The sequence below is a fragment of the Hemitrygon akajei genome, chromosome 19 (genome assembly GCF_048418815.1).
Source record: "Hemitrygon akajei chromosome 19, sHemAka1.3, whole genome shotgun sequence".
Taxonomy (NCBI): domain Eukaryota; kingdom Metazoa; phylum Chordata; class Chondrichthyes; order Myliobatiformes; family Dasyatidae; genus Hemitrygon; species Hemitrygon akajei.
In genome coordinates, this window is record NC_133142.1 from 8,033,732 (window position 1) to 8,060,871 (window position 27,140).

The 27,140-nt window shown below is 43.8% G+C and overlaps 1 protein-coding gene across 1 annotated transcript in view; it reads right to left on the reverse strand.

Annotated features, from left to right (window-relative positions):
- The window catches only part of col7a1 (collagen, type VII, alpha 1), a 325,194-nt gene that overhangs the window by 89,099 nt on the left and 208,955 nt on the right, over positions 1-27,140 (reverse strand). The window contains exons 69-79 of the mRNA XM_073072948.1: positions 27,008-27,052; positions 26,478-26,513; positions 23,254-23,289; positions 21,673-21,777; positions 19,159-19,221; positions 13,787-13,807; positions 12,047-12,082; positions 8,622-8,657; positions 5,857-5,904; positions 4,510-4,545; positions 2,464-2,583 (exon numbers count right to left, since the gene is read on the reverse strand). Of these exons, the coding sequence (XP_072929049.1) occupies positions 2,464-2,583; positions 4,510-4,545; positions 5,857-5,904; positions 8,622-8,657; positions 12,047-12,082; positions 13,787-13,807; positions 19,159-19,221; positions 21,673-21,777; positions 23,254-23,289; positions 26,478-26,513; positions 27,008-27,052 (582 nt within the window). The remainder of the gene's footprint in view (positions 1-2,463; positions 2,584-4,509; positions 4,546-5,856; positions 5,905-8,621; positions 8,658-12,046; positions 12,083-13,786; positions 13,808-19,158; positions 19,222-21,672; positions 21,778-23,253; positions 23,290-26,477; positions 26,514-27,007; positions 27,053-27,140) is intronic.

Genomic DNA, 27,140 nt, shown 5'->3' on the forward strand with positions numbered 1-27,140 from the left:
CGGATGAATTGGAAATGGCAAGGAATGAGATGAGACGCTGGCAGTTTGTGACGGAATTATACGGGGTACTCGTGATGATGCTTCTCAGGAAGGCTAGGTCCCACCAATGGCCATTCCAGGGCACCTTCTAGAACTCACACACAAAAAAACTCTGCAGGTGCTGGAAATCCAAAGCAGCACACACAAAATGCTGGAGGAACTCAGCAAGCCAGGCAGCATCCATGGAAATGAAAAGAACAGTCAATGTTTCAGGCCGACTCTTCATCAGGACTGGAAAGGAAGGGGTCAGAAGCCAGAAGAAGAAGCTGGGGGAGAAGGAGGAGTACAAGCTGGAAGGTGAAAGGTGAGACCAGGTGACGGGGAAGGTGTTGGGTGGGGGTGGGGGATGATGAAGTGAGAAGCTGGGAGGTGATATTTTGAAGAGGTAGAGGACTGAAAAGGAAGGAGTCTGATAGGAGAGGAGAGTGGACCATGGGAGAAAGGGAAAGGAGAAAGGGAAGGAAGAGGGGTACTGGAATGAGGATCAGGGAAGGGATAAGAGGGGAGCTAGAATAAGGAATGGAAAATAAGAGGTGGAGAATAAGAATTACTGGAAGTTAGAGAAATTGATGTTAAACATTTTGTGTGTGTTGCTCTAGACATAACTATGACAAAGCAAATGTCTTCCTGTGCTGTAATATTTTATAATTCTGTTAGACATTTACTAGATAAAGTCTTGGGAAAGAGGTGATAAGCCGAAGATGAAATTCCCTTTCTCTCTGACCACACTTTCTTTCAAAGTGTCTAAGACACAGACACTGTAAAAGAACGGAGGAGAATTAAGGTCAGCAGGGGGTTTCAAACGGGAATTGGATAGGAACTAGGGAAAAGAATATGCAAGCCTACTTTATGTACGATAACAAGGATGTTGCTGGGTCTGGAGGACCTGAGTTATAAGGAAAGATTGAATTGTTAGGACTTTTAATTCTTAATTGTAGAAAATTAAGGAGAGATTTGATAGAGTTATACAAAATTGTGAGGGGTATAGATAGGGAAAATGCAAGCAGGCTTTTTCCACTGAGGTTAGGTGGGACTACAACAATGAGTCATGGGTTAAAGGTGAAAGGTGAAAAGTTTGAGTGGTGCATGAAGGGAAACCTCTTCACTCAGAGGGTGGTGAGAGTGTGGAACGAGCTGCCCTCAGCACAAGTGGTGCATGCAAACTCAATTTCAACATTTAAGAAAAGCTTGGATGGGCACATGGATGGTAAAGGGTATGGAGGGCTATGATTCCAGTGCAAGTCGATGGGAGTTGGCAACTTAAACAGTTGGCACAGACTAGATGGGCTGAAGGGCCTGTTTCTGTGCTGTACTTTTCTATGACTCTGCTGAGAACGAGTAGGATAAAGGTCAGAATGCACGTTATTCAAAGACTTGCCTTGGATTCAGGGAGATAAGTGGCCTCTTTCACTGCCAAATGATTCTAATTCTTCCCCTAAAATTTCATTCAATGCACCTCAGTGAAACTCATGGACAATTGCCAAGTGTTTCTAGTGCAGGAGAAGGCCATTTGGCCTGTTGTGTCTGCACTAGCTCTCTACCACTACTCTATTGCATGTACAACAGCAGATGAAGTGCTATTTGTGCAGCTGGTATTCCTGAAGTAGACATTACTGCGAATGGATGGCATGGTAGCATAATGGCTAGCACAATGCCTTATAGTACAGGCGATCTGGGTTCAATTCCCGCCACTACCGGTAAGTTTGCACGTTCTCTCTGTTACCATGTGCGTTTCCTTCGGGTGCTCCTGTTTTTCTTTTCGCCCATAGTCCAAAGGTGTACCAGTTGGTTGGCGAATTGGTCATTGTAAATTAGGCTAGGGTTAAATTGGGAGTTGCTGGGTTGAGTGGTCTGTATTAAATGTGGCTATGTTAAGTGCTGGAGAACACCACTGAAAGCAGACACAAGGTATAAAGCAAATATTGAGCATAACTGTAATATTAATTGTGGGCATTGGTGGCAAGGTTAACATTTCTTTCCCAATTTTAATTGCTTCTTCACCATTAATGAAGTCATTCACAACTGAAGAAAAGCCATTATCAGTAAATGCACTTTTGCAATAAAAGTAATTTATCTTTAATGGGTAAGTAAAGTTCCTCCCACATCTTGCATTGGGCAGCAATTCTGCCATTTCTTTAGCATTTGTCAGTATTTCGAGGTCGAGTTGCTAGCTCGACGCTCAACCCAGCATGGGTGGAAAGCGTAACACGGATCCGTCCAGATTTGAAACTGGGATCCTTGTTCTGAAGTCCGGGCACGGACAACACTGCACCACCAGCACCACCCCTCTTTAACGGGGAAGGAACGCGAATAAGTTGGATAAATATGGAACCATAACTACAATGCAGTCCAAGTTCAGTGTAAGGACCCTGAAACTTAAGCTTCTTGTTTGCAGACCGCCAGTCTGATAAAGCGGCACATTACCTCGCTTCCTTTCTGTCCTCTTTCTCCCTCGTCTCCTTTCTCTCCTCTTGGACCCCTCTCCGCCGTCAGCTTAGGCCTGTCATCTACTTGGCCCTCCAGGACTTGCTTCAGGAGCGAAATCTGAAGAATTGTAAAGAAATCCAAAAGTTATTATGTATCAGTGGTTCTGTAAAAATTTCCTTCAGCATTTACACACTGTAGAACGTCAATTATCCAGTATACTGATTGCTCATCAGAAACCTCACGGAGAGGAGTCATCAATAATATAAAAACATAAATTATAGGGCAGAACTAAGCCATTTGGTCCATCAAGACTTCTCCATTTTTAAATCATTGCTGATTTTTTCCAACCCTATTTTCTTACCTTCTCCCCATACCCTTAAATCCTCTTACCTATCAAGAACCTATCAATCTCTGCCTTTAATATACCAATTAACTTGGCTTCCACAACCCTCTGTTGCAACTGATTGCATAGATTCACCGCCCTCTAATTCAAGAAATTTCTCCTCATCTCAGTTCTAAACGGATGTCCCTCTCATCTGAGGCTGGGTCCTCAGATCACATTCTCTCCTACTAATGGAAATGTCTTCTCCAGATCACTGTTCTAGGCCTTTTAGTTTCCAGTAGGTTTCAATGAGATTCTCCCACCTCCCTCACCATTGAGTTCAGGCGCAGAGCCATCAAAGACTCTTCATATGTTAACCCTTTCATCCCTGGGATCATTCTTGAAAACCTCTATTGGATCTTCTCCAGGGCCAGCACATCCCTCCTTAGCTACAGAGCCCAAAATTGCTCACTATTTTTGAGTCTCATGGTCCTGGTGTGGACACTATGTAGCCTCCTCCAGTCCATGTGTAGGGAGGGTAGGATCCTTCATGATGTTACTGGCCTTTTTCTGGCACCTTTCTGTGTACAGTATGTCCTTGATGGTGGGTAGGCTTATGTATATAGGATGTACTATATATGTATGTAAGGGCTAAATGCAGGGACAAAGAGTCATATATCCAAGTTTGTTCATGAGACAAAGGTGGATTCCAGCATTAGTTGTGAAGAGAATGCAAGGGTACTTCAGGGTAGCATCTAGGAGACTGTATACATGCCAGGCCTCCCATACAAAGAAGGTTATACTTCAAAGTTCAAAGTCAATTTATCATCAAAGTACATATATGTCACCATATGCAACCCTGAGATTCATTTTCTACTGGGCATACTCAGTAAATCTATAAAATAATAACCATAACAGAATTGATGAAAGACCGTCCAACTTCTTCCTGATGGCAGCAGCGAGAAGAGAGCATGACTTGGGTGGTGGGGGTCCTTGATAACAGATGTGCTCAATGGTGGGGATGGTTTTACCCGTGATGGACTGGACTGTATCCATTACATTTTATAGGATTTTCAGTTCAAGAGCATTGGTGTTTCCACACCAGGCTGTGATGCAGTCAGTCACACTACACATCTATAGAAAATTGTCAAAATTTTAGGTGTCAGGAAGAAGGTACAAGATCCTCATGGCCCACACCACCGGGTATAGGAACAGTTATTACCCCTCAACCATCAGGTTCCAGAACCAAAGGGGATAACTTCACTCACCTTCACTTGACCCATCATTGAAATGGCCCCACAACCAATGGACTCATTGTTGAGGACTCTTCATCTCATGTTCTTGATATTTATTGTTTTTTTTTTGTATTTGCAGAGTTTGTTGTCTTCTGCACTCCGTTTGAATGCCCAGGTTGGAGTGGTCTTTCATTGATTCTGTTATGGTAATTATTCTATAGACTTACTGAGCATGCCCAAAAGAAAATAAATCTCAGGTTTGTATATCGTGACGTATATGTACTTTGATAACAAACTTACTTTGAACTTCTTTTATATTTTATGTATTTCACTGCGTCGCTGTTGCAAAACAACAAATTTCAGGACACACAGTACAAATTTCAGTGATAATGAACCTGATTCTGATAATGAGAAGAACAATCGTTAAACATAGGACAGACATTTTCTTTCCTCTTCAAGTTATCAGTTTTATTCATTGTAGGTTACCTTAATGCCAACTTTTGACAGAGCTTCTTCAACATTCTGCAAAGACAAAAGAAGCACATTACACCTCTGAAAACAAGATTGCTGCAGCATAAACGTGACCATCGCAGGCGATTACCTCACAGGGAGAGGGTACAGAAGGGTGGGGATAGGTCAAATTTTATAGCTCTTTCCTAACACGTTAGTCACCTTGTCTGCTTTGTGTTGTTCTGCCAAGCTTTGCTGGTGCTGGATCACGTGACAATACCTTTGGGCCGCCCTTAGAACATTCTTAGCTTGTGTTGGTTGTTAACACAAATGACACTTTTCACTGTATGCTTCACTGTACTTCTGATAAATAAGAGAATCTGAACCTTGTCAAGATAAAATGACCCCATAGGAAATAAATTGCACAAAGAATTAAACAGTCACTGAGTATCCAAGGATTATGCCTCTTTTCAAGAGCCTCTCTCTCTCATTAATTGGTCACATTGGTCACATGGATGTAACTGGGGTTTATGGGCTCGTTGAGCCAGAACAGCCTGTTACCCTGCAGTATCTCTAAATGAAATAAATAAAATATTAAAATAAAGTTTTCTACACTTCGATACGCTTCCTTCTAAGCTGAGGAGAACTTATGGTTGAAGAGAAGAAATCACCAATGGTAGGAGGGTTTGGGAATTGTGAGTAGAGTTCAAAAATTAGACCTAGGCCTTTCATTGTTGAAGTTAGGAGACCCTTTCACAGTTCAAGAACTTTCCTTCACAAATATCAATTGATGTAGTCAATTGTTAATTTTAAATCTGCGAGTGACATACCTTTAGGAATCAAAGTTACAAGGGGCATGTAGGCTGATGGATTTAGGACACAGTCTGGCCACTATTTTACTGAACATCTACACAGGCTCATGCCAAGAAGGGCCTAGGCAATGTCCCGCCCCATCAGGTGCACAAACTGTGCCCATTGTGTTCCTAAAGCCAAGGCCATCAAGATGTTTGTCATCCGGAACACTGAGGAGGCTGCTGCAGTCTGAGAAATGTCAGAGGCCAGTGTCTTCGATGCATTTCTACTGCCCAAGCTGTACGCAAAATTGCGTTACTGCGTCAGCTGCACCATCCACAGCAAGGTGGTGAGAAGTTGCTCATGAGTGGCCAGGAAGGTCTGAACCACCTTCCAACACTTTTTGGGCCAGGAGGACCTCGTGGTCTCCTCCTAAGCCTATGTAAACAGTGGATCTTGTCATTGGTAGGAATGTTGGACACTGAAAAAAGGGGGTTGAATGGTTTCCTCCATCTCCTGTGCTCCTGTGTGTATAGTGGCTTAGAAACATCAAACGAAGGTTGAACCAAACTGTAGACATTCTGTACTCACAGTGGACGTCCCAGGGGTGCCAGGTTTTCCATCAAAGCCAGGTTCACCCTGTCACAAATCAAGATAAGCAGCAATGTATCATCAAATTCAGGCCTTCAAATGTAAAACTTTGCCAGAATTTCAGCCAGGGGACTGAAAATGCAAGCGACTCAGCAAACCCACTGCTCACGGCAGGCCCCCACACACAAAAAAAGAACATAATTAACCAGGAGGTAACTGAATTATACAGATGAATAATCTTGGCTCAGGAATTAATATGGGTGGAAATGACTCCAGCTCCTCAGCAAAAAGAAACACAAGCTGAGAAGTTTGTGAGTTAATGCCATCATTTTGAGTCCCAATTTGACGTTTGAGAGTCAGACACTGAGTAGCATCACCTCCTCAATGAATTGGTCTTTCAGATATTCGGCTGCTCGTGATGAGGTGTTCAACAAGATGATCCCACATCTAAATCCGTCACTTCCCGCATAATGCTGCTTTGGAATGTTGACTGGGAAAGTAGCTTACTTTCTCTCGTTTATAACATTCACCACAAAAGGCGGGATTTAGACTTCGCATTCCCATTCTGACATGTCAGTCCATGGACTCCTCCACTACCACGATGGTGCCAGCTGAGGTCGGAGGAGCATCACCCATAATCCATCGGGGTAGCCTCCAACCTGATGGCATGAACATCCATTTCTGTATCTTCTGGTAATTCTCCCATCCCCCTTCTCGCTTTTTCCATTCCCCACTCTGGCTTCCCCTCACTCCTTCAGCCCATCAGCTCCCTCTGGTTCAAGTTCAGGTCTATTTTCGTTCAACCACACACATGTACACAGCCAAACGAAACACACCTTAGGAACCAAGGTGCAACATGCAGTACATGGATCACACACAGCACATAAAATAATATTAACAGATAATTATAAAAATATTCAATAGATATACAAGTTGACATAAAATACATATATGACATAAACTTTAATATACACAGGTATGATGCTATGCTACTGGCACTGCCATAACTAATGCGTGGTCACAAGGCGTTAAGAGGTCTCACACCCTGCAGAAGCTGTTACCCAGCTGAACAGTCCCTGTTCTTATACAGTAGAACCTTCTGCCTAACACTGGGGGTGGGGGGGGGGTCAAAGAGATTGTGGGACAGATGGAAGGGGTCCTTGACAATGCTGAGGGCTCTGTGAATACAATACTTTTGGTATATGTCCTGGATTAGGGGAGGGGTGTGCAAAGTAATGAGCTCTTCTTCCTTCCCCATTTCTTCCTCGGTCCACAGGCCTCTCCTGCCAGACTCCTCCTCCCTCAGCACTTTGCCTCTTCCACCTATCACCTCCCTGCTTCTTTCCTCACCCCTCCTCCCCCACCCACCCACCTTCCCCCTCACCTGGTTTCACCTATCACCTGCCAGCTTATACTACTCCCTCTCCCCTGACCTTGTAATTCTGGCTTCTTTTCCCATCCAGATGAAGGGTTTCAGACTGAAATGTCAACTGTTTATTCATCTCCATAGATGCGTCCTGACTCGTTTCACTTACTGGGATATACATGTGTACAGTTGAATGACAATAAACTTGAACTCCTGTGGAAAGACCATTAATGGCACCCAAGTCATCCAGCTTTACTTTGTGCTGCTGCATTGTGTTATGAGGGGTAATGGTACACTGACTGCAGAAGGGTTTGTAGATCACCCACCCACAAGGGAAAGCAGGATCTCAGCTCAGATTCAAGAATCAAGATTCTTCACTGTCATTCTTCAGTACACAAGCCATGGGGAACACAACAGCAAAGAAACAATCCTTTGGCTCATCTAGACCTTGCCAAAGTGGTTTTCTGACAAGTCCCATTGACCTGCACCCCAACCATGGCCCTCCATACCCCTCCTGTCCACGTACCTACTAAAGTTTCTCTTAAATGTTGTAATTGAACCCCCATCTCTCACTTGCGCTGGTAGATCATTCCACACTCTCACCATCCTCTGAATGAAGTAGTTTCCCCTTAAACATTTCACCTTTCACCCTTAACCCATGACCTCTAGTTCTCATCTCACCCAAACTCAATGGAAAAAGCCTGCTTGCATTTACCCTATCTGCACCCCTCAATTTTGTATACCTCTATCAAGAGTCCCCTTATTCTCCTATGCTGTTTGGGAGAAAGTTCCTACAACAGAGTGTAAAGGAGAACAAAGTGATTGTTACTCCAGATCTGATGCAGCTTAAAAAACATAATAAGCAGAAAGAACAGAATAAAAATAGTAAATATAAATATAAAATCAATTCTATAAACACCATGTAGAAGAAGCTGTTCTATACATAGATTGATTGTATGTACATAAATTGATACTAGGTTTAGTATCTAACGTGAAAGAAAAGTTCCAGTGACAGTGTGGCACTCCCTCAGTAAGGCACTGGAGGATTGCCCAGCTCATGCCTGTAGAGTGGGTTTTGACCCGGATGAGAGGACCCTACCACAGCTGTTATGGAGTCACTAAACCAGCCAACACTCTGATGAGATTACCACTGACTAGGCTTTGTGATTGTTAGGTTGGCACTGGAACCATGACGGCAGTTGTGGGCTGGCCCCAGCCCAGTCCTCAGAATGCGTTGGTCGTTGATGCAAATGACACATTTCACTGTATGTTCTGATGTTAACGTGGCAAATAAAACTAATCTTAATTCTTTTAATCTTTGACTGTACAGATGCTGATGGATGTATAGTGCTCTTCCAGTATTTAATATATTAACCATTACAAAGCTTGAGGTACTTACTTTCTGACCTTTGAAGCCCAAGTCTCCTTTCTCTCCCTGAAAACACAAGAGCACATGAGACAGATACTTGAGTCGTGCAAAGAACATCGATAGTCAGAGGAGTTTTTGCCAGCCTTCTAAAATGGCAAAGTATCACATGAGCTATTACCACCATCCAGGCCATGTCCTCTTCTTGCTAATACCATTAGGCAGGAGGTCCCACACCACAAGGTGAGGAACAGTTTTAACCCTAAAAACTTGACTTGTCCATCACAAGTAAAGCCCTCCCCACCACTGAGCACAATTACATGAAGCATTGTTGCAGGAAAGCAGTATGCATCATCAGAGATGCCCGCCACTCTTCCTGCTGTGACATCAGGAAGAAGGTACAGGAGCTTCGGGACTCACACCACCAGATTCAGGAACAGTTACTACCCCTCAACCATCAGGCTCTTGAACCAAAGGGGATAGATACAATCACTCAGCTTCAGCTTCATTGAAGTATTCCCACTACCTATGGACTCACTTTCAAGGATTCTTCATCTATGTTCTTGCTATTTATTACTTATTTATTTATTATTATTATTTTCTTTCTGTATTTGCAGAATTTATTCTCATTTGCACATTAGTTGTTTCTCCATCTTATTGTTGAATTATTTTTCATTGATTCTATGGAGTTTCTTTGTGCTTACAGTGAATGCTCTCAAGAAAATGACTCTCAGGATTGTATATTGTAACATATATGTATGTTGATAATAAATTTACTTCCAACTTTTTTTGAACTGTCAAGCTCCTGAACCTGCATGGATAACTTCAATTACAGTACTCTGAACTGATTCTATGATCTGCAGACTCTGTTTCAAGGACTGTTTACAGCTTATGTCAAATATTGTGGACATGCTAAGTTGGCACAGGAATCTGGTGACACTTACAGGCAGCTCCCAACACTTCCTTAAGTGTGTTGGTTGTTAACACAAACAATGCATTTTGCTGCATGTTTCAATGTACACATGGATAAATAAATCTGTCTAAATCTGTTCACTATTATTTTTACTTTGTACAATGTCTTCTTCTGCACTTTAGTTATTTGTCAGACTTTGTTTATGCATAGTTTTTTGTAGAATTCTGTTGTATTTTGTTTTTTTTCCTGTGCATGTCTGGAAGAAAATGAATCTCAAGGTAGTATATAGTAACATATATACTCCGTGGCCACTTTACTAGGTACGGAAGTGGAACCCGGTGTGGTCTTCCGCTGCTGTAGCTCATCCGCTTCAAGGTTCAACGTGTTGTGCGTTCAGAGATGCTCCCCTGCACGCCACTGTTGTAACACGTGGTTATCTGAGTTTCTGTCGCCTTCCTGTCAGCTTGAACCAAGCTGGCCATTCTCCTCCGACCTCTCTCATTACAAGGTGTTTTCACCCTCAGAACTGCCGTTCACTGGGTACTTTTTTGTTTTTCTTTCCACCATTCTCTGTAAACTCAAGAGATCTGTTGTGCGTGAAAAATCGGCAGTTTCTGATATACGCCATCTGGCACCAACAATCATTCCATGGTCAAAGTCACTGAGATCACGTTTCTTCCCTATTCTGCTGTTTGGTCTGAACAACAACTGAACCTCTTGACCGTGCCTGCGTGCTTTTATGCACTGAGTTGCTACCACGTGGTGGGTTGATTAGATACTTGCAATAATAAGCAGGTGTACAGGTGTACCTAATAAAGTGGCCACCAAGTGCATGAACTTTGATAATGAACTTACTTTGAAACTTATAAATAGTCTTCTGTTTGCCTGACAACCTGTAGGGTTCACACCTGTGTGTATGTCGGCAAATTGCCACGAACGGTGCTGCCTTAAGGCAGGGGTGTGTGGTACTGCTACCTTGAGAGACCATGTTATGCTCTACCATGTCTGGAGGGCAGTTAAAGGCTGATTGCATCAACAAGCAGCTGTTTATACAGTACTGTGCAAAAGTCTCAGGCACCCTAGCTATACACATATATTTATATATACACACTTAAGACTTTTAAGTGTGCCTAAAACTTTTGCACAGTGCTGTACCTGAAGTCCTAGCTGCACGTGAATGAGCGAGAGACATTAACACTCAGCTCAAGACCAGTTTAGAAGGATCCTGGATACCACGTTACCCAGTATCTCGGTGGCCAATTCACAGTATTGAGAGAACTGTATTGTTACCATGGATCTGTTACATGCTACAAACTGAGTGATAAATATTGGCCAGTCCAAAGGAGGAAGTGAAATGGTTCAGAAATTCTCCTTCCCTTTCTCCTATGGTTTGTATTCTGCTCCTGTGAATATTGACATGTCCTTCCAGTTCAAAAAAAAATCCCTCTCCCTCCCCTCTTCTTCTACTTCCCAGTCTGGCCTCTTACCTCTTCTCACCTGCTTCTCACCTCCCTCCGGGTCCCCTCCTCCTTCTTCGCTTTCTCCTGTGGCCCACTCTCCTCCCCTCTCAGATTCCTTGCTCTCCAGCCCTTGACCTTTCCTATCCACCTGGCTTCACCTATCATCTTCTAGCTATCCTCCTTCCCCTCCCCCACATTTTTATTCTGGTGTCTTCCCGCTTCCTTTCCAGTCCTGAAGAAGGCCTCGGCCCGAAACATCGACTGTTTTCTCAGTCCCATTGATGCTGCCGGACTTGCTGAGTTCCTCCAGCATTTTGAGTGAGTTGGTTCAGCTGCTGCTACTAACTGCAGAAAGCCAATTAATATATTCCGACCCACTTTCTAGTGCAGCCCGTTTTAAGTACAACAGGTTAATGCTGTGACGTAGCCTCCTGTATATCGGTGAGACCGACAAAGATGTGAAGAATGCTTCGCCGAGCATCTATGCTCTGTTCGCCAGAAAAACCAGGATCTCTCGGTGGCCACCCATTTCAATTCTACTTCCCATTCCAATATGTTAGTCTATGGCCTCCTTTACTGCTAAGATGAGGCCACACTCAGGTTGGAGGAGCATCACCTTATATTCCATTTGGCTAGCCTCCAACCTGATGGCATGAACATCAATTTCTCAAACTTCTGGTAATTGCCCCCTCTTTCACCATTTTCCCATTCCTGTTTCCCTCTCTCACCTTATCTCCTTACCTGCCCATCAGCTCCATCTTTTATCAGATTCCCCCTTCTCCAGCCCTTTATTTCTTTCACCAATCAACTTCTTAGCTCTTTACTTCACCCCTCCCCCTTTCATGGTTTCACCTCTCACCTACGACCTTGTACTTCTTTCTCCTCACCCCCCCCCCACCTTCTTGCTCTAACTTCTCAGCTTTTTTTCCCAGTCCTGACAAAGGGTCTCAACTTAATGCCACCTTGAACCAAATTACATCCATAATCAATTCATGAAAGCATAAGATTGCCAACAATAATTCCTCGATTGATATATTGAGCCCTCCCCCCATTATCTAAGTGTAAAAAGAAAATAAAGGACTTACGCGTGGGCCTAGAGCTCCTGGAATACCTGGGATTCCCTGTGGAAAATAAACAGAGCCATTAATTTATAAAGGAACCTCACACAATCCTCAACCCACAGTCCAAAGGTCCCTCAGAAGGCCTTGAAAATATTAATTCCACATCCACTCGAGCTAGGCCTTTCAATATGCAAAAGGTTTCAATGAGATGCCCCTGTCATCCGTCTAAACTGCAGTGAGTACAGGGCAGAACCATTGAACATTCTCCATATGTTAACCCTGTCATTCCAGGGACAATTCTTGTGAACCTCCTCTGGACCCTCTCCAATGCCAGCACATCTTAGATAAGCAGCAGCCCAGAACTGTTCACAATACTCTAAGTACGATCTGACCAGTGCTTTATAAAGCTTCAGTTATACATCCTTGCTTTTATATTCTAATCCTCTCAAAATGAATGCTAACATCGCATTTACCTTCCTTACGATCAACTCAACCTGCAAATTAACCTTTAGAACTCCTGCACAGTGGCTCCTTAATCCCTTTGCACCTCTGATTTCTGAATTTTCTCCTGTTTAGAAAATACTCTACGCCTTTAACCCTTCTACCAAAATGCATAACTTACACCTCCCTACACCATGTTCCATTTGCCGTTTCTTTTTCCCTTCTCCTAATCTGTCAGTCCTTCTGCAAACGCCCCGCTTCCTCAACACTGCCTCCCCGTTCATCTTTCTTTGTATTATCTGCAAACTTAGCCACGTGAAATTAGTGTACTTGCTAAATGAACCTTGTAGGTATCGCAGAGCAGAGAAAGCTGATGCATTTAATTGCTGCAGCCTCTTGGGGAGCAAAGGTTCGTCAGTGACCCCACAATTTCTCCCACTCACTGTTCCATTTGCACCATGCCTGACATCTCAGGCAATGCCAATCACACAGCGCCGTGCACAACTACATCCGGTATACATTCCCAACATGGGACAAACAGACAGGCAACGGCACAAGGATGAATTTACACACAGACATGGGACAACACTTGGGGAGAGATCGAGACGCTAGGACCTTAAGTTAACGCACATATTAACACATCTCTACCAAGGGAGGTGTAAGGCGCTCCTTCCCTCCGCTGGCCTGCAAGTCACCCTTGGGCAGCTTTAGCACCTGATCAGGGTCATATGAGAGCAGGTGGTTGATGGTCGTATGAGCAGCTGGTGCATATCACAAGCCCTGGTTATGTGACCACTGACACCAGGCAGACAATCTCTGAAGAGTATTGATAATGACTGGGGTCATCTTTCTTGTAAAGACACTGCCCAGAAGAAGGCAATGGCAAACTGCTTCTGTAGAAAAATATGCCAAGAACAATCATGGTCAAGACCAACATTGTCCACATCATAAGACACAGCTTCTTTCCAGCTGTGATAAGACTGCTGAACAGACCCTGACCTGCACTACCTTACTTTCCCTTTTCTATTTTCTAATTATGATTTATAATTTAAATTTTTATTATATTTACTTTGATTTGTACTTCAGGGAGCGCAAAGCGCAGAAACAAATATCACTGTGATGATTGTACGCTCTAGTATCAATTGTTTGGTGACAATGAAGTAAAGTAAAGCACATACTGAATGAACGAATGAACCTCCACCAGGGAAAAGGATTGTTTCTGACAGAGGACTTGAGTCTTATTAGCTACATCAGACAATACTAGGTAAAAGGAACTATATTACTAACACTTAAGGACTCAGACACACAAATCTCTCTACTTACTGGGTTAACAGTCACTGGGACCTGCATTAAACCAATAACAGATAGTTTAACAATAATGGATAAGGTTTATTCATTATGAAATCTGACTCCTTTTCTCAAGCACAGTTTTTTTGAATTCATTAATTTGCAGGATACGGGTAGGGCAAGTCTTGCGATTACTGTCTACATTTCACAAGATGGTGGTGGGTGTTCTCTTCCTGAGAGTTTGTGGTTCTTTGAGAGACAGAGAATTAGAGAAGTACAGCACAGAAACAGGCTCTTTGGCCCACTTAGTCCAGGCCAAAACCCATTTAAACTTCCTACTCTCCCATTGTCCTGTACCTGGACCATTGTCCTTGATACCCCTACCATTGATGCAACTATTCAAACTTAGCTTCGAAGTTGAAATTTCACTTGCATGCACCACATGCTGTGAGCTCATTCCACACTCTTCTGATGCACTGAGTGAAGAAGTTTTCTCTTATGTTCCCCTTAAACTCCTCACCTTTCAACCTTAACCCATGACCTCTGGTTATAGTCCCACCCAACCTCAGTGGAAAAAAGACTTCTTGCATTTACGCTATCTACGAGGGGTGATTAATAAGTTTGTGGCCTAAGGTAGAAGGAGTCAATTTTAGAAAACCTAGCACATTTATTTTTCAACATAGTCCCCTCCTACATTTACACACTTAGTCCAGCGGTCGTGGAGCATACGGATCTTGGACCTCCAGAAAGTGTCCACAGCAGGGGTGATTGATAAGTTCATGGCCTGAGGTAGAAGGAAATGAATTATACAGCTCTCATCACATCACATGCTGTTCAACTCTTTGAGTGATTATGCAGGAAGTTTGAAGTTAATAATTCATCTACTTCTACCTTAGACCACGAACTTATCAATCTCCCTGATGAGTTATTAACTTCAAACTTTCTGCATAATCACTCAAAGAGTTGACCTGCATGTGCATGTAATGAGAGCTGCATAACTCATCTCCTACCTCCTACCCAAGATCCACAAACCTGCCTGTCCAGGTAGACCTATTGTCTCAGCTTGCTCCTGCCCCACTGAACTCATTTCTGCATACCTTGACACCGTCTTATCCCCTCTTGTTCAATCTCTTCCCACCTATGTTCGTGACACTTATCATGCTTTGAATTTTTTCAATGATTTTAAGTTCCCTGGCTCCCACCGCCTTATTTTCACCATGGACGTCCAGTCCCTATATACCTCCATCCCCCACCGAGATGGTCCCGAAGCTCTTCGCTTTTTTTTGGATTCCAGACCTAACCAATTCCCCTCTACCACCACTCTCCTCCGTCTAACGGAATTAGTTCTTACTCTCAATAATTTTTCCTTTGGCTCCTCCCACTTCCTCCAAACCAAAGGTGTAGCCATGGGTACCTGTATGGGTCCCAGTTATGCCTGTCTTTTTGTTGGCTTTGTGGAACAGTCCATGTTCCAAGTCTACACGGGTATCCATCCCCCTCTTTTCCTTCACTGCATTGGCGCTGCCTCTTGCACACATGCTGAGCTCATCGACTTCATTAACTTTGCCTCCAGCTTTCACCCTGCCCTCAAATTTACCTGGTCCATTTCTGACGCCTTCCTCCCCTTTCTTGATCTTTCTGTCTCCATCTCTGGAGACTGCCTATCTACTGATATCTACTATAAGCCTACAGACTCTCACAGCTACCTGGACTATTCCTCTTCCCACCCTGTCTCTTGCAAAAAGGCTATCCCCTTCTCACAATTCCTCCGTCTCCGCCGCATCTGCTCTCAGGATGAGGCTTTTCATTCCAGAACGAAGGAGATGTCTTCATTTTTTAAACAAAGGGGCTTCCCTTCTTCCACCATCAACTCTGCTCTCAAACGCATCTCTCCCATTTCCTGCACATCTGCCCTCACCCCATCCACCCGCCACCCCGCTCAGGATAGGGTTCCCCTTGTCCTCACCTACCACCCCACCAGCCTCCAGGTCCAACGTATAATTCTCTGTAACTTCCGCCACCTCCAACGGGATCCCACTACCAAACACATCTTTTCCTTCCCCCCCTTTCTGCTTTTTGCAGGGATCGCTCCCTACGCGACTCCCTTGTCCACTCGTCCCCCCCCCCCAATCCCTTCCCACTGATCTCCCTCCTGGCACTTATCCTTGTAAACGGAACAAGTGCTACACCTGCCCTTACACTTCCTCCCTCACCACCATTCAGGGCCCCAGACAGTCCTGCAGGTGAGGCGACACTTCACCTGTGAGTCGGCTGGTGTGGTATACCGTGTCCGGTGCTCCCGGTGTGGCCTTTTATATATTGGTGAGACCCAACGCAGACTGGGAGATCATTTCGCTGAACACCTACGCTCGGTCCACCAGAGAAAGCAGGATCTCCCAGTGGCCACACATTTTAATTCCACGTCCCATTCCCATTCTGATATGTCAATCCATGGCTTCCTCTACTGTCAAGATGAATCCAAACTCAGGTTGGAGGAACACCTTACATACCGGCTGGGTAGCCTCCAACCTGATGGCATGAACATTGACTTCTCTAACTTCCATTAATGCCCCTCCTCCCCTTCTTACCCCATCCCTGACATATTTAGTTGTTTGCCTGTTCTCCATCTCCCTCTGGTGCTTCCCCCTCCTCCTTTCTTTCTCCCGAGGCCTCCCGTCCCATGATCCTTTCCCTTCTCCAGCTCTGTATCACTTTCGCCAAACACCTTTCCAGCTCTTAGCTTCATCCCACCCCCTCCGGTCTTCTCCTATCATTTCGCATTTCCCCCTCCCCCCACTACTTTCAAATCTCTTACTATCTTTCCTTTCGGTTAGTCCTGACGAAGGGTCTCGGCCTGAAACATCGACAGTGCTTCTCCTATAGATGCTGCCTGGCCTGCTGTGTTCCACCAGCATTTTGTGTGTGTTGTTCGAATTTCCAGCATCTGCAGATTTCCTCATGATAACTCATCTCCTTCTACCTTAGACCACGAACTTCTCAATCACCCCGATGAGTTATTAACTTCAAACTTTCTGTATAATCACTCAAAGAGTTGAACTGCATGTGCATGTAACAAGAGCTGTATAACTCATCTCCTTTTACCTTAGGCCACGAACTTATCAATCACCCCTGCTGTGGACACTTTTTGGCAGTCCAAGATCCGTACGCTCCACGACCGCTGGACTAAGTGTGTAAATGTAGGAGGGGACTATGTTGAAAAATAAATGTGCTAGGTTTTCTAAAATGGACTCCTTCTACATTAGGCCATGAACTTATCAATCACCCCTCGTATACTCCACATAATTTTGTATACCTCTATAAAATCTCCTCTCAATCTTATACATTCCAATGAATGATGTCCTAAACTATTCAATCTTTCCTTTTAACTCAGGTCCACCAGACCTGGCAACATCCTTGTAAATTTTCTCTAAGTAGGGAACCAAAACTGCACACAATACTCCAAGTTAGACCTCAACAATGTCTTATACAATTTCATTGTACCATCCCATCTTTCTTTGCTGAAGGAGCTCCCACAGTAATGGCCAGAATCCCACAAGCAACAAGGAAGGGTGAAAATTTTCCAAACCGGGATGGTGTGTTTGTGTGACTTGGGAGAAACTGTGGGTGGTGGCATTTCATTCCACCTGCTGTCTTCACCCTGCCCAATGGTCAAGATTATGGATTTAGGGAGTGCTGTCGGAGTAGGCCAGGTCAGTATCTGCAAGGGTTTTTTTTTAGCTGATGCACACTACAATCACTGTATGCTGGTGGAGGGAATGATGAGTGGATTCCTTTCAGACCACAAGACATGGGAGCAGAACTAGGCCATTCGGCCCATTGTGTGTGCTCCACCATTCCATCATGGCTGATTTATTATCCCTCTCAACCCCATTGTCCTGCCTTCTCCCCGTAACCTGTGACATCCTTAATAATTAAGAACCTACCAACCTCTGCTTTAAATGTGCCCAATGACTTAGCCTCCACGGCCGTCTGTAGCCATGAATTCCACAGATTCACCACACCCTCTGGCTAAAGAAATTCTTCTCTATCTTTATTCTAAAGGGACGACCTTCTATTCTGAGATGGTGCCCTCTGGTCCGAGACTGATAATCTTCTCCCCATCCACACTATCTAGGCCTGGAGTTCTCAATCTCTTTTTATGCCATGAATCCCTACCACCGTCCATGTATCCTTGGACCCCAGGTTGGGAACCCCTGATCTAGGCCTTTCAATATTCCATAGGTCTGATTGAGATCACCCCTTGTTCTTCTAAACTCCAGCGAGTACAGGCCCAAAGCCATCAAATGCTCCTCATACATTAACCTTTTCATTGTCGAAATCGTGCCCATGAACCTCCTTTGGACCCTCTCCAGAGTCCATGCATTGCCAGTCAAGTGGGCTGCTTTGTCTCGAGTGGCACTGAGCTTCATGGCTATCGGAGCCACAGTTTCTGCTGAATTTTGAATTCCTTCATGCTGTCTCTTGACGTAGCCTTGAAAGATACCTGGTAATTTTTTTGTGCGCCCTGCAGGGCAATAAACTTCAATTTTAGGGGTGCACGATACTGTGGCAGATGCAGCAAGGTAAGTGTGCATTCAATTCAGGCCAGAGAGGCCTCTGAAGATCATCAGCGTGCTATTTGGGGATGCAGATTACAAACAAAGGATTCTGGGCTGACACTTGCTATTGGTCAGTTACTTAACGAATTCTGAAGTATTATTGGCCTTTAATGAGTAGATTCTATTGGCTATTAACACCTATACTATTGTAATGTGATTGGTGATTGATCATAAAAATAATGAATTTGAACATACTCTAGGTTACCAGTTGGTCAATATCTGTATCGAGCTGATCAACCTCGGCATAAAAATTGTTCAGACTTTCGAACAGTTTGGTGGCAGGGGCTAAGTTGTTCTTCCTGTTCACATGTCACAAGTAAATAAATTGTGAGTGAGGAAAAAGTGCGAGTTTTCAGAATCTAGTTAATCAGCAGTGTAGCTGTTAGTGGAACGCTGTTACAGAGCCAGTGACCCAGGTTCAATTCTGCCACTGTCTGTAAGGAGTTTGTACGTTCTCCCTGTGACTGGATGGGTTTCCTCCAGGTGCTCTGGTTTCCTCCCATATTCCAAAGTCGGTTGATTAGTCACATGGGTCTCGCTGGGATGGAACAGCTTGTGCTGTACCTCGAAGTTAAAAATAAATGATTGAAGTGTGCAGAGCCAGGGTGCCTGAAGATGGAGTTCCCTCTACTCTGCACAAACACAACTCTGAAGAATGGACTGACCCCCTCATCCACGGCCCTGTGCTGCATTAAGATCTCTCTAGGGCCACCATGCTTTGAGAACAGGACATTCTTGTACCAGCACCTCACCAGAATTAGGATGGTTCAAGTAACCAACGTTTCTTACCGGTGTTCCTGGGCGTCCTTGTGGTCCTGGTATCGTTGTATCAAGTCCTTTGACATAGACGACCTGCAAAGTTACAAAAAACAAGTTAAGCTCCTGGTTACAGTTCAGTCTGCAGTTGTGGAGACAGTAGAAGAGAGTTAATGTGTTAGGACATAGAATAATACAATACTTGACAGACCTTTCGGCCCAACTGTTAGATGCTAACCAATATTCCGATTGAAGCTAGTCCCATTTAAAGATTAGCGTTATTTGTCACATGTACATCCAAACATACAGTGAAGTGCATCTTTTGCATCAAATCAAATCAGCGAGGATTATGCTGGGCAGCCCACAAGTGTCACCATGCTCTGGGGCCAACTGATCTCCTCCAGCACTTTCTGTGTGTTGCTCTGGCTTTCCAGCATCTGCAGTGCCTCTTGTGTTTGTGACAAATAAAACTAATCTCAAACCTAATCCTTGAAGCTGAAAGGAAAATAAGCCCCAAATAAACATCTTAATTACAAAGACAATTATGAATTAAATAATTTTAAAGCTTTATGAACTTGAAGCTCTTAAGAGAATTGAACTGTATAGCAAGTGAAGAAGCACTCTTCCAGTCCATCTTAAAGCAGTACATCTAAAAATTAATCTTCTGCTTCACACATTAGATGAGCTATACAGGAATGTGTGCAGAAATTCAATCAGATAAACGGAGGCAAAAGGTCAGCCCCGATCATATTTAATGACAAAGGAGCATTGAATAATTGATTCCTACAGTAATGCTAGAAAGTTTGTGAACCCTGCAGAATTTTCTATATTTCTGCATTAATATGACCTAAAATGGGATCAGATCATCACGCAAGTCCTAAAACTAGATGAAGAGATACTAAAACTAGATAAAACTAGGAAAATAACACAAAACACTATACTATATCTATTTATACAGAAAAATGATCCGATACCACGTGTGTTTGTTGGAAAAAGTATGTGAACCTTTGCTTTCAGTAACTGGTGTGACTCCTCCTTGTACAGCAATAACTTCAAACAAATGTTTCTGGTAACTGTTGAACCATCCTGCACATCGGCTTGGAGGAATTTTAGGCCATTTCCCCTTACAAAACTGCTTCAGCTCTGGGATGTTGGTGGGCTTCCTTGCATGAACTGCTTGCTTCAGGTCCTTCCACAGCATTTCTATAGGATTAAGGTCAGGACTTTGACCTGGCTATTCCAAAACGTGAATCTTCTTCTTTTTAAACCATTCTGTTGTTGATTTACTCTTGTCTTTCGATCATTATGTTGTTGCATTATCCGACTTCTATTAAACTTCAGGTGACAGACTGCTACCCTGATGTTCTCCTGTAAAATGTCTTGATACAGTTTTGAATTCACTGTTCCCTCACCAATTGCAGCTGTCCGGGCCCTGATGCAGGAAAGCAGCCCCAAACCAGGATGTTCCTTCCACCGTGCTTCACAGTTGCAATGAGGTTTTGGTGTTGGTGTGCAGTGCCCATTTTTAACAATTAATAAATGAACAAATATAATGTTTTTTGTGTTCTTTATTCAATTGAGTTCTCCTTATCTAGTTTTCTGATTTATATGAAGATCTGATCATATCTTAGGTCATATTTATGCAGAAATAAGAAAATTCTACAGGGTTCACAAACTTTCTAGCACCAGTGTATTTCTATATATTGTGTTCAATGCATGCACTAAACCACCACATTGTTGTAAAAATTGATCCAACTCACTAATGCCTTTCAGAAAAAAGAAATGTGCCCCCTTCATCCAATGTGGTCCACGTGTGACTGCACACTCACCAACATGGCTGTTGCTAACCTGTTATCTTGGTTCATGGGCGATTAGGGACAGACAATGTGTCCAAAACTTGTCAACAAGTTCACAGCGTGGTTAAGAAAGTGTATGTTGTGTTGACCTTCAATAGTTGGGGGGGATTAAGTTGAAGATCCACAAGGTAACGTTGTAGCTCTATAAACCCTTGGTTAGACCACACTTTGAGTATTGTGTTCAGTTCTGATTGCCTCATTATAGGAAAGATGTGGAAACTTTGGAGGAGATTTACCAAGATGCTGTCCGGACTAGAGGACACGTCTTATGAGGAACGGTTGAGCGAGCTAGTGCTTTGCTCTTTGGAGTGAAGAAGAATGATATAGAGTGGAAATCCGAAGACATTTTACCAAGCTGAAAATGGCTAATACAAGGGGGCATAATTTTAGGGTGTTTGGAGGGAAATATAGGGGGGAATAACAGAGGTAGGTTGTGTGAAACATGTTGGTAGGGATGTTAGTAGACAATAGGCACATGGTTGAAAGAAAATTTGAGCACTATGTGGAAACAAAGAGTTAAATTGATCTTAGAGTAAGTTAATATGACAGCACAACATTGTGAGCTGAAGGGCCTGTACGATGTTGTAATGTCCTATGTTCTAAACAAGTGAAAAGGTATGAGTCACACGCTGGAAGAGGATTCTCCCTGTTTCTTAAAGCGGACAGATTTTACAGATAAGATGCCACCTACCGGCCCAGGTGGACCTTGAATTCCAGCTAAACCAGGCAAGCCTGGAGGTCCAATAAATCCTGGTAATCCAGGTTCACCACGATCACCTTTGACTCCATCTCGTCCCTGGATGACATGAAGTCAAAAATAAATAAACATTTATGATCAATCTGTGCTCTTTCCAGATACCTATACAATGCTTATCCCACTGGTTCAGCAGCAGAGTCAACAAGTCACAGGTCTGATCCACAAAACCACAGTGCATAGAAACAAAGTAAGGCCATTCAGTCACGGCTGATTTGTTTTCCTCCTCAACCCCATTTTCCTGCCTTCTCCCCATAACCGCTATACAAGAACCTATCAACCCCCGCTTTAAATATACCAAATTACTTAGACTCCACAGCGATCTGTGGCAATAAATTCCACAGATTCATTGCCGTCTAGCTAAAAAAATTCCTCCTCACCTCTGTTCTAAAGGGACGTCCCTCTAATCTGAGTCTGTTTTCTCTAGTTCTCGACTCCCCCACTATAGGAGATGTCCTCTCCATGTCCACTCTGTCAAAGTTTTTGGTAGGTTTCATTGAGAGCTCCCCCTCAGTCTTCTAAACTGCGAGCGCAGGCCCAGAGCCATCAAACACTCCTCATACGTTAAACTTTTCATTCCCGGGATTATTCCATGAACCTCCTCTGGAGCGGGTGTCTGGTCAACCGGCAACAAAAGTTGAATCCTACAATTTAAGGGGAGGAGACATGCTCAACATTCTCTCTCCAGGTTATTTTATGAGTTGGCTGGAATTTTTATTGGATACGGGATCAAACAGTTTTAGGGACCCAATTTGTTGATAATGTCTTGACTAGTCTATAAATACTCGCTGTCCATATGCATATACCTGGAACGTACTGCTTGACGTCAACCTCTCCAAAGATCCGTCCAGGGCCCAACATATCAATGCAACTATAAGGAAGTCGCACCAGCAGCTATATTCCATTAGGAGTTTCAGGAGATTTGGAATGTCACCAAAGACTGCAGCAAATCTCTGCAGATATACTGTGGAGAACATTCTGACTGATTTCATCATAATCTGCTATGGAGGGGCCACTGCACAGAATCAAAAAAAAAGCTGCAGAACGTTGTAAACTCAGCCAGATCCATCATGGGCGCTAGTCTCTCCACCATGTCTCAGAAAGGTGGCATCCATCATGAAGGACCCCTCACCACCAGGACATGCCCTCTTCTCATTGCTACCATCAGGAAGGAGGTTCAGGAGCCTGAAGACACTTGCTCAGAGTTTTAGGAACAGCTTTCTCCCCTCAGCCATCAGATCTCTGATGGACACTAAACACTACCTCACTATCTCTTAATATTATTTCGGCTTTTGCACTATTTTTAATTCAACTATTTAATATAGACATAAATACTTGCCTTCTCCCCGTCACCTTTGACACCCTTACTAATCTATCAATCTGTGCTTTAAATACATGCAGAGACTTGGCCACCACAGTCATCTGTGGCAATAAATTCCACAGGTTCACCAGCCTTAGACAGTTTAAATCATCTAGGCCTTGCAACAGCTTATTCTGATTACTGTAACGCATACATACGTTTCTTGGAGTTTCTCCTGGATCACCTTTTTCACCCTAAAAAAAGAAACAAATAGAGTGAGTAGATGAATAGCAAGCCAGTGTGCTCTCGGTTGCGTACCTGACGGGGGGGGGGGGAGCATGGTCGTGTATGGGTTAACCTAACATGCCAGTGATTGGAGTCCATTGCTTTCTGCGTGGGTACCCTCCGAGTGCTGCAGTTCCCTCCCACCTTCCAAAGATGTACTGGTTAGCGAGTTGTGGGCATGCCATGTTGGTGCCAAAACCATGGTGACATTTGTGGGCTGCCCCCAGCACATATCCAAACTGTGTTGGTTGTGAATTCAAACGATACATTTCACTGCATGTTTCGATATTTCAATGTACATGAGACAAATTAAACTAATCTTTTTAATCCTTCAATAATATTGGGGAGGTGGGAGCAGTAATTTCACCCCATTCGTTTGAGACCACATGGAGTTATCAAAGATTTACAGTACTGTACTGCTTTGGGGCTGTGGCACCAGGTAAGGTCAAAACTCGTCTACCTGTTTTCCTTTATGCAAAAGTCATATAGGCCCTTTGGCCCATCTGGTCCATGCTGACCAAGATACCCACCCATTTACAAAAGGACCCATTTTTTAATAGGCTACGTGTAACAGGCAAAGCCAGCACTTTATTGACACGCCCATTTCCCTGAAGGGGCTGAGCTGCCTTTTCAAATAACTGAAGCCTGTGCTACGGTAGTCCACCATGCTGGAGTTCCAGGATTAGGAATGTATCTAATTATCCGGGATTAAGAATTAGGATTCAAGTTATTGTACGGAGGAGCCACTGCATGGAATTGAAATAAGCTGCAGAAAGTTGCAAACTCAGGCAGCTTCATCATGGGCACTAGCCTCCCCCAGCACATCTTCAAGAGGCAATGCCTCAATAAGGCAGCATCCATCATGAAAGACCCCATCACCCCTGGTTCTCATTGCAGCCATCAGGAAGGAAGTACAGGAGCCTGAAGACACACACTCAATGATTCAGGAACAGCTTCTTCCTCTCTGTCATCCAAATTCTGAATGGACGTTGAACCCATATTCTGCCTCACCACTTGTTTGTTTCTATTTTTACACTACTTATTTAATTTAACTATTTTAAATATATATATATACACTTATTGTAATTCACCTTGTTTTTCTATTATTATGTATTGCACTGTACTGCTTCTACAAAACAACAAATTTCACGACATATGTCGGTGATAATAAACCTGATTCTGACCTTGATTCTAATTAGGACCAGTGACAATGGTTGGACAATAACGCAAGTCAGGATGGTCTGCACCTTAGAGAAGAACTTGGAGTTAGCAATGTTACCATCTGACTGCTCCCCATGCCCCTCCAAGAATGAGAAACTGGGAGCTTGTTAGACGCTATTGAGAGGCCTGGTGACTTGCTGGAGGGGACCTTATAGACTGGGCACAATGTAATTGGTTTACTGTCCAAGGGACTTCAGCAAAATTTAACAGCACAACAGCTTACCACAGGCTAGAGTGAGTCAAAATGTCTTTGATTGTTAGGAAAGGTTTTGAGGAAAATGGAGCTAGCTTAGATGAGCATCTTGGTTGCCATGGATGCACCGGGCCGAAGGGCCTGTTTCCACACTATGTTACTCCATGATTCTTTGACACAATTCGGAGACTAGGCCTCCACTCTGTGCTCAAAGGTCAGCAACGTGGATGTGTGACGAAGCGTCCAAGCGTGTTGTGCTGTCCCAGTTAGGTGGTTCCTGGGATCAGATGCTTGTACGAGCAGGAGGCGAGAGGCCTGGACTTTGAGCCTAGATTTCAGGGTCCTGCCATTAGCTAGAACTGGAATCACACTGAAGATCAAAGCCCAAAATTGATCAAAGGTCTGGAAGTGGAAGCTCAATAGCTGGAGCCTGGAGACTGGAGATCTGCCCTGAGGTTGGAGGACTGTCCATGAACGTGGGTGGATGGGAGGGAGGGAGAGTGAGAACAGGAAAGGGGCTTCTTTTGCTATTGTTTTTTTTTTGTTCTACTCTGTGTGTTCTACTGAACATTGTGGGCATGCTAAGCTGGTGCAGGAATCTGTGGCGACATTTGCAGGCTGCCCCCAATACATCCTTGGGTGTATTTCACTGCACGTTTTAATGTGCGTGTGATAAAGAAACCTGAATCTGACCACAGTGGGAAATGTGCGGAGTGGGGGTGTGATGGGGTGGTTGGAAGGGCCACAACCCTCAATGGGCTGGATGGCCACTGCCACAGTCTTAGGGCACAGGAGCAGGCCATTCAGCCCATCACACCCATGCCAACCATTGCACCCATCCACATTCATCCTATTTATCAATTCAGTTGCACAAACATTGCCTGGGTGAATGGCCAGGTACAGTTAGACAGTAATACAGGAGGGAAACAGGCCCTTCGGCCCAGCTAGTCTATGCTGACCACAGCATCTTTCCTGCTTGTCTCTGTTGTTCATATTCAGCCCATAGCCATCCAACCCTTCCTCTCCCTTACCATCCCACAAGCCTTTTTGGCCTGTGGGTTTCCTTCAGGTGCTCTGGTTTCCTGCCACATTCTAATGACGTACAGGTTAGTAGGGTAATTGGTCACATGGGTGCAATTGGGTGGAGTGGGCTCATTGGGTCTGTTACTGCGCTGCATCTCTAAATAAGAAAAAATGAAATAAATATTGCAATTGTAACTGCCTGGACAACGTCTTCTGGCAGCTCATTCCCAATACTCACTACCCTCTGTATAAAGTTAACTCTCAGGTCCCTTTTAAATCTCTCTTCTCTTCCCTCTTATCTTGTATCTGGGCCCAATCCAGATCCAGCCAATCTCTCCCTATAACTCAGGCTTCTTGTCCAGGCAGCATCCTTGCAAATCTCTTCTCCAGTACAGAGGTAAGTTCTAACTCAATAACATTTTCCTCCTGTTTCCTCAGAGGAACTTTGAAGCTCTTCCATCCAAATCCTATCTTGTCCAAGCTATCATTCCTTTCAACATCACCTCAATGATTTTGAAATGAGCCATTTCCATAGGTATCCAGCAAGACCCTCAGTGATATCTTTGCTCTGTTCAGGCAAAGGATAATTAACATAAGCTCTGGTCATTTTTAGGAACAGACAAGGTCTTTACTGGGGCAGGTGGATGGATGCATAAATATTTCATCCCCTTTTCCTGACCAAGAGAGAAAATTCAGGCCTTTCTCCCTTCTAAGACTTACCTTCCTTCCATCTTCTCCTGGAGTTCCATCTTCTCCCTGTGAAAAAAGCAGAGTAATACTATACTTTGCACCTTAAGTGAGAGGGTTTGGGCAACTAAGAGAGAAAGAGTGAAAAAGTTTCTCTTCAACTCTACTCCAATCCTTTCATCAGTTGACTTAAATCTACTTCCCTTACATCTGATGTAGTCCAATGAATATTCATGGTGTGAATCTTCACTGTCGTTTATTATTACCCCCTCTGCATTTTCTGTTGTTATTTGTAGCTTTAGTATTACTTGTAGGCATGGCGCAGTAATGTGGTGGCTACCACATTGTCCTGAAACCCCAAGTTCTCCTTGTGATCTCCTGTCCTTTGTCACTGGGCTTGAATTAGTTTCTCTGCTGGCCAAGCAAAGATAGAGGTCTCATATTTTTACCTCAGGACCCTTAAAGAGCCAGGTCCTGGATCTCAATACTGCTTCTGTTATGCTGCAGGAGGCTGGTATCAGTGGGTTGTCTAGGCCAAAAGGTAGCAGTATAAAGATACTTACATTCTTTCCAGGAAGTCCAGGTTTTCCATCATCCCCTGGTTTGCCCTATATAGGTTTTAAAAAAAAGATTGTGATTAAGGAAGAATAAAATTACACATATTTAAAATTAATTTCCCTTTCCTTTCCTGAAAGT